We start from the raw sequence: 17500 nt of genomic DNA on the forward strand, positions 1-17500 counted from the left end.
TCTATTTTTATCTTTCATTCCTATTAACCTAGTTCCTTATTAACGGAAAACGAGAGCGAAGGAATGGAGCCATCGACCTTCCAACGACTGAACCGGCACACCTCCTTAGGTCGCGATAGTGACTCTGAGGAACCGAAATTCCACATGATGCATCGTCTGCGGTAAGCATAAACGGACTGAGGTCTTTTGGTGAGGCTTTCATTTCTAAATCCACCATTGATTTTTCGCAGGAGCTCACGTCCTTCAAAGCGTGGCACAGCCGATCCTAACGATTCGGCAAGCTCCGGTGAGGAAGATGATGATGACGGTTTCGAGATACTGACTGCAGAGAATCTGTTCTCAACACTGCTGTCGAGGGTAAGCGTTGCACTGTGTTGCGAATTTGTTAATAGCGATATAGGGATGATGATACATTCCATTAATTTCTCCTTTCCATTGGCAGGTTCGTGCGCTTACCAATAGACTAAATGTGAACGATGCGAGCTCGCCCAGATTCCCAGCGTCACGCTTTATGAACAATTTACGTCAAGCTCAACCACCCTTTTGGCATCAAGACCCTTTCGCTAGGTAGGCTACGGAGCATTGGCGATTGTGATTGCATTGTTACTTCAAATGATTTTTTTTATATCGCACCTATCCACATATACTTACATTTGCCATACTGTTCTTCTTGACTCAAACTAGGCACATGACGGACGGAAACGCGGGCAGCAACGCTTGGCGCCATAGCATGTCGCGCGATCTGAGCACGGATTTCGATTCAATGTTTTCGCGCAGCGGAGCCACGCTTCCAAGAGGTGAATATCGTAGCTTTTTTAAGTAGGCATTATTTTTCAGACACATGCATTACCTTAGGATTTCTACTTTACATCGTCTTTTGCAACCATATACTTTCTCACTTCACTTCACGATTTCTGTGTTGAAACAGCGTTTACTCTTGACGATATCTAGTTTCTTACTATTTTCTCTTTTTTACTGTTACTATTATTATGATTTTATTTTTATTTTGTTTGTGTATTTCCTTCTCGCTGTGTTTCATTTTGTTTTCCACTTAAACTTCTACAATCTCTTTCGGCAAAATAATATCTCAATTAAAGGAAACAAACGCTTGAAGTTTTTGCTCTGAAAATTTGCTCGACTCATTGCTCAGAAAACCCAAACTGCAAAAAACGGTCCGCGCGGAAAAATACAAGATTGTGCAACCGACCGATGGAGCTTGCACTCTAGTTTCGTTCCTTCAATAAGTACAAGAACAAAATGGCAGCACCCAATTACTACTTCTACTACTATTACTACTACTACTACTACTACTACTACTACTACTATCGAATTTAAACCGACATCTGATGTCTGAGTGCTAGGCGTACGTACGCGTTTCTTCTCTTTAAGCAAAACTATATCGAGATATTATACTTTAGAGACTATTACCGGAAATAGCACTGAGCGAACTAGATATTTCTCACATAACGTGTCCTTTTGTGCGTGCGTGTTTGCGTGAGAGTGTTTCGGAGTGAATTTGCTTACAGGCATACTCGAATACCCGATACACACACCCTTCATAAAAGTTCGTTTTGGCACCTTGTGATGATTGTTAGTGTTTCATTCGTTTGTTTACTCCTAAAGCTTTCTTTTAATTGTTTGAATGATTGATCAGTGCAGCTACGTAGTTTAAGGAAAATCATTTTACTCATGCTGCAGCTAATTATACCTTTCACTCGGTGCGTCCTGTACCTCTTGAACTGCACCCTGACACCATCCAACACTTAAAACTATTACACCTTAAAGGAACTCGCCAATAATCACTATTATGGTGCAGTGAGGGCGCCGCGCTTCATCTACAGGCCATGCAAAGCAACGTTAAACTGCTGGATCGCACGCACTTTATAATAATAATAGTTATAAAGATAATAATAATACATGAGAAACAAAATGTTTGCATTGATCGTAGCCTGGTAGTTGCGTTTTGCTTTGTTTTGAATTTGATTTTTTTATGTTATTGTACTTTCGTTATTACAATTACAATTGAACTCGAACAAAATGGAAAAGAAAAAAGTTTCCAACCTCCAAATCTTCTACCCGCCCCGTCGTCGTGTCGATTGTTAGGTGATAGTTGAGCACAAGACAGAACGAAAGAAAAAATAATAAGTAAAAGGGTCAATTGAATTGAATTGATGCATCTGGTTGCTTAAGCAGGTTCGGAAGAAAGACTCGAGTGATCAGGAGCACGATATAAGGTCAAAGGACAAAGTAGGCGTAAGCAGTTGTGATGATGTTGAAACAAGCAATCTGTCAATTAAATAAAGTTAATTTGTTTTTCACCTCCAACACCATATTCTGTTCGAATTACGAATTGTTTTCTATTTTCTTTTACCAACTTTATACCGAGTTACGCGAGGCTTGTTTCCGTGTCAATCGAAAGTATTATTTTAGTATTCCTCTCGACTTTGTTGAATTGAGAAAGTTTAGTTTCTTTTTTGAACCTAATATCCTGCTGGTGCAAATCTTTGTGCGGAATATAGTACTACAGTGTTTTGCGTTGTTGGTCTGTTGGTCTCTCTTGTTGCACCCGTTCCTGATAGGGAAAGCAGTAGCCTATGCTATTGACAGTATCATGGGGTACGCTCGCGTAAATTAAGGTGGAAACATTTATTCTTTTCATTTTACTTGTGTTCATTATTTGAAAAGAGAGATGGTTAAAGTTTGTGGTGCGAATAAAAGACAGATGGATAAGAAAAGCCCAACACACACAAAGAATTGGAATCGGTTGATAAAATATACATTCTTGACCTCCACCACGGTCTTTTACGGTCCTGAGAGAGATAAGAAGAGAGGCTTACTAAAAAAATATTTTTGGTAGAACTGGAAATACGAAGGCTTCGCTCCGAAAGAAAAAAATCCCGATACCAATTGCTGTTACTTATGTTGCTGGATCACAGGGAACCGCAACGGCCAGCAAGGGAATACCCACCTTATTCCCAGTCAAACTTTAACCATCTGTCAATTTGTGTTTGTGTGATATTTGTGTGTGTTTATGCTTAAGCGATATTATGTTGTTTCCATTATTGCATTTTCGGTCTTTTCGAAATGATTCTTTCAATTGTTCAATTGTTATTTATTTGTTATTCTATAAGTTTCATGTTTTTTTATGTTGTTTGGCAAATTTTTCAAATAACAATAGCCTAATATAGTTGCAATAGTATCATGAAAGAAAAACGAACAAATCTTTTGGTTTTTGATTGTTTTGGTTCCGTTCGTTAGAGGCCAAAGAAAGGTGGAATAGTCACATGTAATATACCGAAACAGAAAAAGGCGAAAGTAGCGCACAGACGAGGACAAATATCTTAGCATAGTCAAAACACGTTACCAAGATGTCATGGAAAACCATTGAATTCATATTTAGCTGGCTATTATTTGGGAAGATTCGAATAGTTTTTCAACGCATCCAACACTGAACATGAGCTCAAACATAACACTAACTTTATAATTGCGAAACATGATTTCTGTCGGCGACAAGTGTAGAGGCAAAAGAATTATTTTTGCTTAAACTGCTAAACACGCAATATAATCCTCTGTCATCCCTTTGTTTTACTTTATCTCATTGAACCATTCAAACTTCACAACTTCATAGTAATCACCGAAAGAGCATGGCATAAATGTTGTTTTTCTCCATGTTGTGTGTCTGATGATGATATCAATGTATGTTGCAGTGTGTCAGAATCTGCCGTTTCATTTCTGTTCTGTTTCCATGGCGATATTCTTGTGGCCATGTATGTTCTTGATTTTTCTAAGTTTCACACCACCCGTACCGATTGTTTTCATGTTTCATGTTCATGTTTTGTGCTCATGGTTGCGTGTTATTCTTTTTTTTTTATTCCATGTCGACTACCAGTGGGGTTCCGCGTTACGTTATCTCATGTACCAAAAACCAGTGCGAGTAGCTCCCATACCGTTTCTACGCCAACTGCGGCGACTACTGCAGCAACAACCACAACTACCACAACCACCACTACTATGAACAACAACCAAAATGCCACCAATCCCAATACAACCAACTCCAACTCTTCCTCAAGTAACAGCAACACATCGGCGACAAACGCCTCTACATCGTCAGGAAGCGATTGAGCTGAAATTAATAACATCAAAATACATCAACATGCAGAATACCGTCAATGAGACCGCCTAGGATAAATGATTAGGCATAGAACAAACGCTTCATACATCAGATAGGGATAGCAAACAGTGTGTAGAGCTTTAATGGCCTTGATAGAAATACTAACAATACGTTTTGATGTTGGAAAAGTTAACTGACTCTTTTTAAACGTTGCTTCCGCTCACCTATTGCTCCCTAGCACAAGGCGAAGGAACAGAGCTACAAACTTAAGTGCCTCTGACCAACAGAAGGCCAACCTCGGGCTAGACCGTGCACAAATAGCATTGAATCAAGTGACAATTTTGCACAAGTATCTTACCCGCCGTGAACATAAACGAGCGATCTAGTTACTGTATTTATCTCCCATTATCTAATCGAAAGCGAACACAAACAATCAAAAACCAATAGAAAAATAAAGCGAACAATAGGGATCCGTACAAGCGAGCAAGTGGACCGTCTACTACGGTGAACCACTACGGTTGCATGCTGTTGATGTTTCTATACTTTGTTATCGTTACTATTGTTGTTTCTATATTCTGGTTTTTTCGACTATTCAACTCAGCATATCTTTTTGATTAATTGTTGAGCAGTATATTCTCAATTTTCTAGATTTTCGAAAGTGACATTTATTGTAGTGGTTTTATGTCATTGTTTCACGTGTTAGTATCTCCTTTCTTCCGTGTTGCAATGCTGAAAGATGAAAAATTATTAAAAAGGGATAATAAAAAAAACCAACTTAGACAGACGGAACGAATCCGCTACACTGTTTAATCCGTTATACCAGCCAGTAGTTGTGCATGTCACAGTGTATGCGGCAAACAAGTTGAAACAATGTTTTTTATTTGTTTTGTTATTAAAATTAGGTTTTTTTGTTTAAAATATCCAGGTACTTGTAGCACTCTCCTCTGCTCGTGGTCAAATGACTTCGTCGTTCAGTTTCTTCCTATTTTCTTCAGATTCCTTCACATTCTCTCGATATCGTTACTGCATCGCAATGATCATGACAGCCTCCGTCTTCAATCGGAATGAATATGTACTAGGAATTATCCGCCCATAAATATGTTTTTGTTCCTATACCTTTTCCTATTTTTTAATAAGGATTCTAATTAGATTATGATTATGATCATTAATAGATCATGATTGTACAATATTATGACCATCTAACAATGTTTGGACGACATCTAAAACTCTTTTTATTTTATCCTAGCTGTGTCATTATAAACAGCTTTACATTATCTCGCTCTTAATACCTTCTTTAAAAAAAAAACGCTGTCCTCAAGTCCACCGTATTTGAAGTTTTTGTTTTAGTAAACCCTTTATATAGGTTTAAACTATTTCTAGTTGGTATATATAATTTCTAAAAATTAAGCTCCCATTGCATAGGGAAAGACAAATGTTTCGTCTTGTAAACCGTATAATTTTATTTGTCTACTATACAAGCCCAATAGACATGTGAAATACGTGCTTGTTCCAGTCAGTCGCACCAGCAGTATGAGGGCAGAAAGGTTTGAAGTTATGCATGCCAGTTTGTTACTTTTTTTGTTATTGCTCGTTGTTCTTGCCAAACACTCCGCCGCCTGGTAAGTATAAACTATTGGTTTAACTACTCGTCTCCGTCACGTCCTCTTCATCATTCATGGATCGATCATACATCTCCTAACAAAATCATCGAATCAGCTATGTACCCCCTGCGACGATGGATCTGTGCTGCCATTAAGTGGTCCAGAGTACGCTTCTTCCAGTGGTAGCTGCTCGCCTTTAGTGAATGGCCATATCATTCGCTCATCGTTTCCTCTCCTGATCGTCACTCCGTCATATTGCTACCCAATCCCGGGAACAAACACACCATCCACGAGAATTGTTACGCTGTGCTGCTAGTATAGAACAGCGAAGCGAAGCACTTCTCTGATTGCCCTGCTGACACTCTACCCATTCCCTGATCGGCGGTCCAATCGGATACCGCGATCGCTTTCCAAATCTTACATGTTTGGACTATTGCAAAATTGATTCCATTTTCCCGTTTTGCGAACTGTATTCGTATTTTTTCTCTTTCTCTCTCTTTCTCTCTCTCTTTCTCTTTCTTCCTCATGCTCTTGATCCTGGACGATCCTGATCTTTATGGGGTTTACTCGATTGCTTCGTTCCCTGTGCACACTCTGTCCATCTCTTTAACCTTTTCCCTCCCTGCTTGCCCATCACATCTCCCTTCATCCTGTCTCTCTCCCTTTCTCTCTCTCTCTCTCTCTCTCTCTCTCTCTCTTTCTTTCTTTCTGTCCCGTATCTCCCTTGCTCTTTCCTTTTCTTTCTCTTCCCTATAGGCACTAGAGTGAAATCACAAAATAATAACGTAATGACTAGTAATAATAACAGCAACAGCAATCCCAACCATCATCATTACCACCACTACCACCAACACCATCATCACGACCCACCCCAGCCGCCGCCAAATAGCAGCAGCAGCAGCAGCAGTATCCGTAGCAGTTTTAACAATAGATACAGCTATCATCAAAACTCATCTAACCCTCCTACCCCCTCCTCATTCTACAAGGATCTGGCATCCTTGGCCGCGGGTACGGGGCTCAAGGGTGACGGTGGCAGCAGTAGGGAGCAGCGAAGTAGCGCCGAAGCCGACGGTGGCCCGGCAGGTGGCTGTCCTTCCCTACTGCTCTCACCTTCAATAGAGGATGATAATGATGACGATGATAGTGTCGCTAGTGTTGGTATGGTGGGAAGCGGCTACGGTGGCCTCACTGGACCTCCAACCATTGCCAACAGCAACACCAACGGTCAGCACCACGAGTACGATCATGATCACGCTCTCGGAGAGGATGATCGTCCCGAGGAGAATTTGGATCTGCGCGATTTGGATTTATCCCAGCTTCGTCTGTCGAAGCGCGACCTGGAAACGCTGTCCAGTATAACGCCCTCGTTGTCCCAGCGCGTCCAGGAGCAACTGTTGGCCCAGCTTCCACCCCAGCAAGCGCGCAAACTGTCCCGAACCCTATCGATGCAAAACGGAACCGGAGGTACGACGGCGGCGACGACGTCTTCCAGTCAACGGCAGCTATATCGACGAAGCTACAGCAACAGTGCCGGTAGCCGTTCGATCGATTCTACCGACTACACCAGCTCGACGGGACGGTCTAGGAGTGGTACAGCAGGGACTGCAGGGATAGGCGATGGTCTTGCTAATGGTGGTGGCGGTGGTAGTGGTAGTGGTGATGGTTCCAGCTGGAGTACACTGGATTATCGGCGCCGGGCGGGTAGTCACCCGCGGGACATACTATCACCACCGCCCGGTTATCAGACGGGCAGTCTGACTTCAGCGTCACGTGTCAGCGCCAACGGCACCGGTCCACCATTACTGTACGAGAAGTATGCTCCGTACGGTTCCAGTCATCAATCGTCATCAATCTACAGCGACCTTTCGTCCGGTACGTCCCGTGGCTCCGGGTATCCGAGCTTTGAGTACCATTCTGCGGATCTTCGAGGCGGCGGCGGTAACAGCAGCAGCACCACCACCACAGCAACACTACAACAACTTTCATCAGCAACACGCGTCACCACGTCCACGATACCTACGCTAAACCATCACAACCGCTACAGTCCAATCGCACAGACATCACCAGACACAGGCAGACTCTTGCCGGTACACGCACCGCACGGCGATGAACCACCACCGGCCCTCAACGGAAAACCCCCGAAACGATTGTCCCGATTTTTGCGACCGGATTTCTTCGATCCACCGAAGGACGATCATCAGCCGGAATCGGGAGGCACCACCGTGGGTTCATCGGTTCCATTGCCACCACCGGTAGAGAATGGCAGTGCTGGAGGTAGTGGAGTTACGCTGCGTGAAGGTGGTGGCCGCCAGCGGCGACTCGAGAAGCTCGGTAACGAATCGATCACCGATCGGTTAAGCTACTTCCTGGAGAAGTACAAAAAGCCGGACCAACCGGATTCGGTTAACCAACAACAACCAACCAGACAGACCAGTGAACCGCAGGTAGTACGAGGTGGTACCGAACGATCATCCTCCGGGAGCGAGAAACCGCTTTCGGCGGCCGAAACACTCTCATTGTTACAGGAACAGCTGGAAGATCTTACCAATCTAACGACGCTCGTTACCAACGGGCACCTACAGCGACGGTTAGCCGATGGTCATGCATCGGACGGAATGGAACAGGCGGGCCCACAGGAGCCAACCGGTTGTCCAGATTGTAATGGAACATCACAGCACAGCAGGGAGGAGCAGAAGCAGCAGCAGCAGCAGCAACAACAACAGCAGCAATCCAGCAACAAACCGGAGGTCATGAATGTAGATCCATCCGGTGACGCAGTAAGTCAGCAGGTGTCCACATCGGCCACTGTGGCAACAGGCACAAAGAAGATCGTCAAGGTGAAGAAGGTAAAAGTGGTCAAAGCCAAGTCAGCCACCACAACGACCACTGACAGTACGGGGGAAACCAACACAGCGATGGTTGCTAAGATCCCCGAAGACGCGACGACCGTGTCGGCGACGGTAGTAATTAAGAAGTCCAAGAAGGCGGACCCTCCGACTGACGGAGCCAAGGATACGATGGTGACCGGTCCACCGGTCAATGGTAAGAAAGAATCGAAGCTGCTACGACCCAAGTCATATCCCTATAAGGACGCTGGCCAAGATGCTAAGCTGTCGGTTCATACTCCCGGTACACTCGTACCCACCCCTGTCGATGATCCCCCAGTAACTTCCGTGAAGCGAAATGGTGGACCTTCGGTGGGGGAAGTAGCTGGAGACGAACCATCAACGACAAACGCTGCTGGAACACCGAATAATGTCCAGGGAGAAGCTACTTCATCATCTAGTGGTAGCACCGGTGGCATGTTGAGTAAGATTGCTCGACCGAAGAGCTTCCCCTCGTCCAAATTGACTCCCCCGAAAGAGCTGAAGCTGGTGAAGAGGGTCTCTCCCGTGAAGGAAACGGCGACGGCGGATGTGACGAACAAGGTTACTACTCCTGTGGAAACCAAACAGAAGTCTCCAGCACCTGCTCCGGATACTCCGGCACCGGCTGGTGCACCGAAAAAGGTAAAGAAGGTGATACGGATCGTGAAGAAGGTGGCCAAGGCTAGTGATGGTACCTCGAAGGTACTATCGACCACCACAACGACAACGACGACACCGGCGGCGGCGGTCACTGCCGATGACGATGGCAGCAAGGGCGTGAAGGAAGAGCGAAAGAACGCGAAGGAGCAGGCCAGCAGCACAAAGACGGCCGAGCCGGATAGTGTGTCCTCTGTAACGACCGCTTCACAGGCGGAAACGAAGAAAGCCACGACAGTGATAAAGGAGAAGTCTCCGGAGAAGAAGCTGAAGCAAGGCTTTCTGGCCAGCATTGGTCAACGGTTCGAAAAGTTCCGCGATACCAGCCGGAGCAACCGGGAGAAGAAAGCGGCCGCGGCCGCTGCTGCGGTGACGGCCGCGGAGGCAGAAGTACTGCCGGATACGGCCGTCCCGGTAATGCTACCACCAGGTGCTGTGAAGAAGGAGAAGAAAAAGACGAAACAAGAGGCTAGCAGCAATGGTGTTACGCCGGTGCTACCAATGGAGGGAGCGAACGAGGAGACTGGCAAGCAGCAGCAGCAGCAGCAGCAGACGACGACGAGTGGCCGTCGGTCACGTATCGATTCGGTGATACGCAATCTGCGGGAACTGTCGACGACGCCGAAGGTCGGCACCGAGCTGACGGAATCGAAGCTGATCAAGCGGGCGGTCAGCGTGGAGGAGATGCCGGGCACGTTCAACCGGTGCGGCGTTACGAAGGTACTGGGACTCTTCAAGAAAATGCAAGATAAGGATTCGGCTCGCGCTAACAACCGTCTTCTTAATACCAAGTCATCTAGCCACATCGCCATGGGTACTACGGGTACAGCAGGCAGCCGGCCGGCCCTCGAACCGCTGCCCGATCTGATGCCACTGATCGATCGTCGTGCCAACCGGAACCGGCAGCAGGAGGCCCACTCGCATGACCGGACCAGTAGTACCGGGCCGGTGCGCAAGATTTACGGTGGAGCCCGGAGTGATACCGTCCTGACACATCCACAGCAGCAGCAGCACCACCATCACGCGATCTCCGGCGGCACGGTCGATGATGGAGTGGAGTTCGAGCGTAAGTTACGAGGCTCATCGGGAACGGTGCCATCACCGTCGACCCAGTCGCAGTTACCGGTCAAGTATGGCTGTTCTGGTTGCGGTGCTACCATTGCAGCGGAACAAGAAGGAGACACGAGCAATCGTAGCAATCGCGGTGGATGCTGTACTGTCGCTGAGCCTACCGCTGAGACTGGTGGCGTCAACAGCAGTAACCTAGCAACACCAGCGGGTCCTACTCACCGCGAAGAACCGGAACGTAGGGGACCAACGGGAACCGGCGCCAGTCGTCCGAATGCCCGCGCTTTAACCATCGATCTCGAGCAGGCCGTACACTCGGCGACGGAAAAGCTGAAGCGCCTGCAACAGGCGACCAATCAGCAGCAGCAGCAACAGCAGCAACACCACCATCACCATCACCACCACCACCACCAGCACACTACAACAACATCACAGCCCCCTCACAACCTTCCGCAACACTATCCTAGCAACGGCAACCACAGCCAGCAGCAGCCGCAGCAACAGCAACAGTATATAGTACATCCTGCTGCCAAGACAGGCGTTGCTAATGGCGACACCGTTGGCAACCATCACAATGCTCTTAACAATAACACACACAACGGCACCGGTGGCAATGCTAGTAGTGGTGGTAGCGGTAGTGGCAACAATAACAACTACAGCTACCCACCACCATTGCCCTGCGAAATGACAATGGGGACAATGGCGGCGATACCATCATCGGTGGCCACCGGTGGCGGCGGGGCGAGCTTTAACAGCATGCTCAACAGCAGCCACAGCAACAGCAACAACAACAACCTACACTGTCACAGTCAGCAGTACGGCAGCACACTGACACCGTCGTACGATAGTATCACCAACTACTCCTCTGGTTCGCGTAGTAGCCCGTACGATGACAACTCATCCAGCACGTTCCTATCACCGTCGGAAGAGCGCGAGCTGTACTTTGACAGCTGGTCGGTGTGCTCGGACGAGCAGCAGGAGCAACCGCATGGCCACCGCACACTACACTCGCCCTCGCCGGCGTCCTCGTCGTGCGTGTCCGTATCACGGCGCCATTCGCGACTAACCCAACCTTCCGCCCTGCCCTCTGTCTCCCCAGTAGATCCGGACACGGAGAGCGTGATCGAGCGGATCCGGCGCAAAAGCTTCTACACGCGCTTCAACGAGAAGAAACCGGCCAAACGTAGCTCGGCCACCAACCTGTCGTCGTCGGCGGCGGCGGCGGCGGTGGCGGGGACCACCGGTTCATCGTCGACGATTATCCCTCAGTCAGTTTCGTCGGCCACTTCGGCCTCCTCCTCGGCCCTGCACGGACTAGGGAAGGAGGGAGGTGGTAGCTATGGTATCTCCGGTAGCTACTACACCCGCGACAAATCGTTAACACGCGGCGGTTCCACGTCCTATCTCCTACGGTCGAAAGAATCATCCTCGTCTCCGTATGGTGGTGGCGGTAAGTACGATGGCAGTGGTGGCACAACATTGGCCGGTGCCGGTGGACGGCTCGGTATCGGTAGCTATGCCACGATCGGTGGCCGCAGTGATCATCATCGTTACGCGACGACGATGCTGAATCTAAGCAAGCCAACAAACCGGCACACACCGGGCGGCGATCGTGTGCGAACGGGGGGAAGTACGGCAGGAAGTAGTGGTAGCGACTACACTCTACTACTACTGAACAACAATAACAACAACAACAACAACAACAGCCACCACCACCAACATCTACACAACGCGCACCAACAACAACACCATCACTACCATCACCATCATCACCACCTGCCACGGACCGGTTCGCGGCTTCTGGCAACCGACGACGCTGACGACGGTGACGATGGCACAGGACCGATATCCAGCGATGGTTTGACATCAGGGTACGGTAGCCTTCAGCACGCGAATCGTTACTCCAGTAGCAACAACAGCAACTCGCTCAACAACAACAGCAACATCAACCACAAATACACACGCAACACGTATTACGAGACGAGTCCGACGGTGGCCATCGGGGGAGGGGGATCAGCCTCGGGGTCCTCGGCGTCGTACATCACCGGCACGGCAGGCAGCCGGGCTGGGACGTACAGTCCGAAGCATCGTCGCTCGTCGTTTGTCGCTCCGGGCAGCTACCACCACCACCATCATCATCAAAGCAGCACCATTAATGATATCACCTCGTCCTCCTCCTCGTCGATCGCGCTAGATCTGCTGAAGGATCACCATCATCACCATCATCGGGTTGCCAGTGATGGAGCTTCCGGTGGTGGTACCGGGGCAACCCATGGCATTGCGTCTTCGTCCTCTTCGAACACACTCTCCGCCTCCGAGAACAACTATGGTGGAAGTGGTGGCAGTGGTGGAGGTGCTGGAACCAGCACCAGTACACCGGCCAGCGGCGGATCACGGACGCTACGATCGTACGAGACGCGCAGCAGCTCCCTACTGACACCAGCGGCTTTGCGTGAAGCGCGCTACGGTAGTCCGGTCACACGGTACGACAGCGGAACACTTACCAAGTAAGTTCCTCGCACCCCTCGTACTCTGCATGCATTAACGATGATACTCTCAGTGATGATGCGCCTTAATCCATTCTTCGCTAACTTGCACATCGACGATCATCATAGTATGCCATCCCATTTCGTCCATCTTGAGTGTGATTCCCTTTGCATTTGCCTGCCGTTCTCATCATAGATGGCGGCGATGCGATGGAGAGCTGCAGAAAAAAAAAACTGCTCAAAACTAATCAGTTGGCTGTGGTTTTATCTCTTTAACTTTCGTGTGTGCGCGTGTGCGCGTGTGTGTGTGTGCGGAAACAGCAAGGCACTGCAACTAATCAAAAGCCGACTCTATCTTCCTCTCGTCACGATGTTTACGCGCCCGTCGGCTACCGATCGCGCCAACCCAAACCCAACCGGTCCCGTCCCCCATCACGTCCCTTGTGTGAAGCGATGCACCCAGCGACGACCGGCACCGGCAGTATCGGACGGTTCTCTATCGAAACTTTATGATGTGTCTGAAGCTTGGTAGAGCATCGTGAGCCTGAGCCTGCTGCGTAATTCTCCTCGTAGTAGTAGCATCTCTATCACTCTCCCTCTCTCTCTCTCTCTCGCTACACTCACCTGCTTCCCTTTTCTCCCTAGTGTGCGCCTACTAGATGGGCTTTGGCTTTCCGCTTCCCCGTAGGTAATATGCGCGCATGCTGTTGCAGGGGCGAGTTATGGGTTTCGAGTGAGGAAGGTGGTGTAAAGAGCACAGAAGCTAGCCAGCCAGCCAGCCAGCCCTGTTGACCGTGTTCGCTGCCATCGGAACCGCTTCTACTGTGGCTAACTGTTTTTTGTGTTTCCTTCCATTTCTCTCTTCCTACTTTCCGGTGCTGACAGAAGCTACCGCAATCGTACCTCGTCTACGTCCAGGCCAACGACGGACAGCAGTTCTTAATGCGTGCCGACAGTTCCTGCCGAAAGGAATCGAAATTAGCAACGAATTAGACTAGACGACGGGCTGCGTGGCACTTTGTCCAGTGGAACCGGATTTATCCGGTGTTTGTTTTTGTTCGCTGAATTACTCGCAGTTAGAGCCAAACTACATAGACTTAACAAGACAAAAACATTGCATTTAGACCACGGGCCACGGTCTGTCGGGAGATATAAAAACTGAAACCATAAAGAATCGACGGATGATGGTCGAACGATAGTGTTACGAGCTGCAACTGTTTGCAGAGAAGCGGGATGCCAAACGGTTTTGGAGAGAGATTTTTTAATGATAAACCACCACCATCTTTTATAAGAATCTTTTCCATGTTACCTCCACTCCACGCTATCAGTGTGGATTACTCTCACCGAACTATTTAACAGGATAGCACAACCATATCTCAATCCGGATCAAAGCCCCAGCGGTGTGCAGGTGGACGGTGACCATGTGATCACCATGCGCCTCCATATGCATGGTGCATCCATCATGGTGATCCACCCCTGCAACCTGCGGTATTTCGGAGTTATTGCCGTGCCATATTTTCGGACCATTTGCGTATTTATCAGCCATAGCGGTGCTTGTAAGGTAACCATCTTTCCGCTTCACAATTTGGGACAACAAGAACGGTTGTTCAGAGTTTCACCAGACTCTACCGAGTACCGGACTGGTTCTGCACCTCACCACGGTATAGGCGGTGAGTTTCGTGTCACGACATGTTCGGTTCCGGAGGGTTGGTGGCCACTCATCCCATTGTGCCATTCGTCAATTCTGTTACTGGAATCCGTTCACCTCATGATGAGTATCAGTATCACCGCTCAGGTGCCTTTCGTTTTCGAACTACTCTTTCTACCCTCTCCTAGGCCTTTTCTAGGTTCTATCTGTCCATCACACTCACTTACTCTCTTTCTCTTGTTCTTCACATCCAATGATACATAAGGAGGAAGGTTTTATTGAAGCGTCAAACGCATAAAATACACTCCCACCAACAAGTAGCGGAATTTGTCGGCTAGAATAACATAGCTGGGATAATAGTTCTGGTCTTAGAAAAACAGTGTCATTGATGTATTGGAGTAGTTCAGGTCTGTACAAATGCCATCGATGAGATTGCTAGTGAAGAGGGGTACAGAAGGGAAAGAGAATTTCGAACGGGGTTCTTGCCAATATGAAAAAACCCGTGTGCCATCGCGTTGTATAGTGGAGCTGCTGCCTCAGTCTTGCACCTGGGTATGCTCCTGAACGGCAGCGGAGGCGGCGGATTGCCATCGAACGATATTTGAAACCAAACACCAGGTAGGACAGAAGGAAGGATGCAAACAGTGTCCCTAATTATTAGATGTTAAAGGAAATTTTAAAAATAAAATCAACATTAAAAATAAACACAAATGCCAAAACGTCACAGTCACAGTCGTGTATGAACCATTGATAATTGGGTAGAACGTGTTAGAAAGGCGTTTTTTTAGATAAAAGTTTTATTCGCCAAAGGCAACGGAGCAATAGGAAAATTGTTTGAGCACCGTAAAAATGCATAACGCGCCCGTGTGTGTGTGTGTTTGTGTACGGTTAAACGGCCTGAACCGTGGGATTGCGGGATCGTATGGTTTGCGGGTATCGTACGGAATACTGTGATGAGAGTGATAGTTTGTTTAGTACGAGAGTACGTATCCAGAGGAGACTAGCGAGCAGCTACGAGGAATAGTAGGCCAAATCATGGAACCAGCTATACACCGCCTACTTCGACAATACGAACGGTTCGCACTGTGCGTGTAGACAAGACGTCGATTGGACAATCGTCCAAAAGGTTTTGGGCGTCTATGAAACCCGGGGAAATGCATTTTGGCCAAACAACATTTGTGTAGCCGGTTGGTTAGAAGAACTGGTGAGGTTGTGTAGCAATAATAGCAATAGCGACAAGAGAGAGTATGATAGGATAGCTTACGGAGCACATCAACAGTGGTTCGCCCACCGGTTGCGATCGGAATTTGTGGTTTGAATATGTGGTGCCAAAGCTACCCAATCGAATGTCCCATCGAATCGCCTCCTGCCAGTATGCGGACCCAGTTTATAGAAGTATGAGGATCGCGAAGGAATAAATGAATGATGGAAGAAATGAATAAACCCCAGCCATTGCGAGCAGTGCCAAGTGATTGACCAATTTTCAATTGTTAGGTTCTCTAGCGGTGCTGTCGTCCACCACCACCGGGACTGTTTCCGCGTTTGGTTGTGTACTACTAGCTGTGGTATTGGTAGCAAATGTTTGTGAAATCAATAAAACTAGAATGATTCAATTCAATAAACTGCTCTTGGACGGCGATCTAGAGGATTTATTCTTTCGCATATTTGCGTTCCGAAGCTTTAGTTGTCACCAGTTGGCCCCCCCTTGGCGAGATTTCAACAACATCCGATGAGCATTTGATAAAAATACGGATGATTACCGTCGTTGCACTTTACCTAAGTAGCCTGCATCTCCGTAATGTTTTTTTTCCCGCATCAGAACGCTACAGCTTGATCTTGTACGTTGGCAAGAACGGTACGTACCGTGTCCATTTCCAGCTGGAAAACAAAATTCAAAATGTAAGATAAGTGTTTAACTTGACGCATCTTGAATGCTCTTACCGTCGGAGGAGTCCGCTGCCATAAGGGAAATCGTAGGGACACTTTGCACCATCGGTAGGATGGTGGCTATTCGCATTTACCGGTTGGCCCACATCGAGCGCCATCTCCTTGGACCAGGCAACCAGTCCTCGCTCTTCATCTGTACCCGGTATGAGATTGTCAAGTAGGCAACCGAGAGCACCGCCAACCAAGATTGTCGTCCCTAGCAACACCGAAAGCGTAGAATCGACCGTTTCATTCCCGGTTTGTATTGCTCCGGGATGGTCCTGCAGCCAGAGGCACAGGACAAGTGGAAAGAACAGCGAAACACCGAGAATGTACAGGTTACGGGCGGACCGTAAATCGACGTACTGTAGGGCTCCCAGTCCGAACGCAATAATCATGCCAAACATAACACAAAAGATGCCACCGACAACCGGATCCGGTATCATAATGAAAATGGCCCCGAACTTGCTGAGGACACCCTGCACGATCATAATGGCCGCCGCCCACTGAATCACCCGTCGGCTGCCTACCCTTGTTACGCCGATCGCACCGACGTTCTCGCCAAACGTGTTGGTACCATTACCGGAACCCCACAAACCGGCCAACACCGTGCCGAACCCTTCGATACCAATCCCACGGTTAATGGCGTGCAATGGCGGTGGCGGAGCACCACACATCTGAGCGATCGTCGGATAGTAGCTAATTGACTCGATCGTACAGGCAATAACGCCTGCCAGCATTCCGAGCACACCGGCCAACGACACGGTCGGTAGTCCGAACTGACCGGGATATGGGATACGGAACCAAGCCGCATCCTGGAGTACTCCTAACCTCACATCAGTACGAGCCGGATGACCCTCGGGAAACACACCGGTGGCCGTTAGTACCGCGCACAGACCCCACATAATACCGATGGTCAACAGTACGGGGAACAGCTTGAACAGCGGAAACCACGTGACGCGAAATCCTTGCCCTTTCCGGTACAGAATGGCGGGACAGTTGACGTTGCTGAGAAGTTGCGAGAAAAGCGTCAGCATGGCCGTCGTACCGACCGCTATGCCCCAATGTTTGGACGCCGTTTCACTGGCATGGCGGAACAGCGTAATACCGACCAGTGCGACGGTAGGTGCGATCGT

The 17500-nt window shown here is 48.3% G+C and overlaps 2 protein-coding genes across 3 annotated transcripts in view; one reads left to right on the plus strand and one right to left on the minus strand.

Annotated features, from left to right (window-relative positions):
• LOC125950743 (uncharacterized) overlaps nt 1-15957 on the plus strand; it is a 31455-nt gene extending 15498 nt beyond the window's left edge. Inside the window, exons 7-12 of the mRNA XM_049678989.1 lie at nt 33-161; nt 231-357; nt 443-567; nt 685-797; nt 6469-12811; nt 13112-15957. Coding sequence (XP_049534946.1) covers nt 33-161; nt 231-357; nt 443-567; nt 685-797; nt 6469-12811; nt 13112-13322 — 7048 coding nt within the window. The 3' untranslated portion in view covers nt 13323-15957. The remainder of the gene's footprint in view (nt 1-32; nt 162-230; nt 358-442; nt 568-684; nt 798-6468; nt 12812-13111) is intronic.
• Nucleotides 15958-16177: 220 nt separating this feature from the next.
• The window catches only part of LOC125950697 (solute carrier family 23 member 2), a 2839-nt gene continuing 1516 nt past the window's right edge, over nt 16178-17500 (minus strand). For both annotated transcript variants that reach the window (XM_049678922.1, XM_049678924.1), the window contains exons 2-3: nt 16380-17500; nt 16178-16316 (exon numbers count right to left, since the gene is read on the minus strand). The exon at nt 16380-17500 is cut by the window's right edge. In XM_049678922.1, the coding sequence (XP_049534879.1) occupies nt 16262-16316; nt 16380-17500 (1176 nt within the window). In that variant the 3' untranslated portion in view covers nt 16178-16261. The remainder of the gene's footprint in view (nt 16317-16379) is intronic.

Source organism: Anopheles darlingi, chromosome 2 (genome assembly GCF_943734745.1).
Source record: "Anopheles darlingi chromosome 2, idAnoDarlMG_H_01, whole genome shotgun sequence".
NCBI lineage: Eukaryota > Metazoa > Arthropoda > Insecta > Diptera > Culicidae > Anopheles > Anopheles darlingi.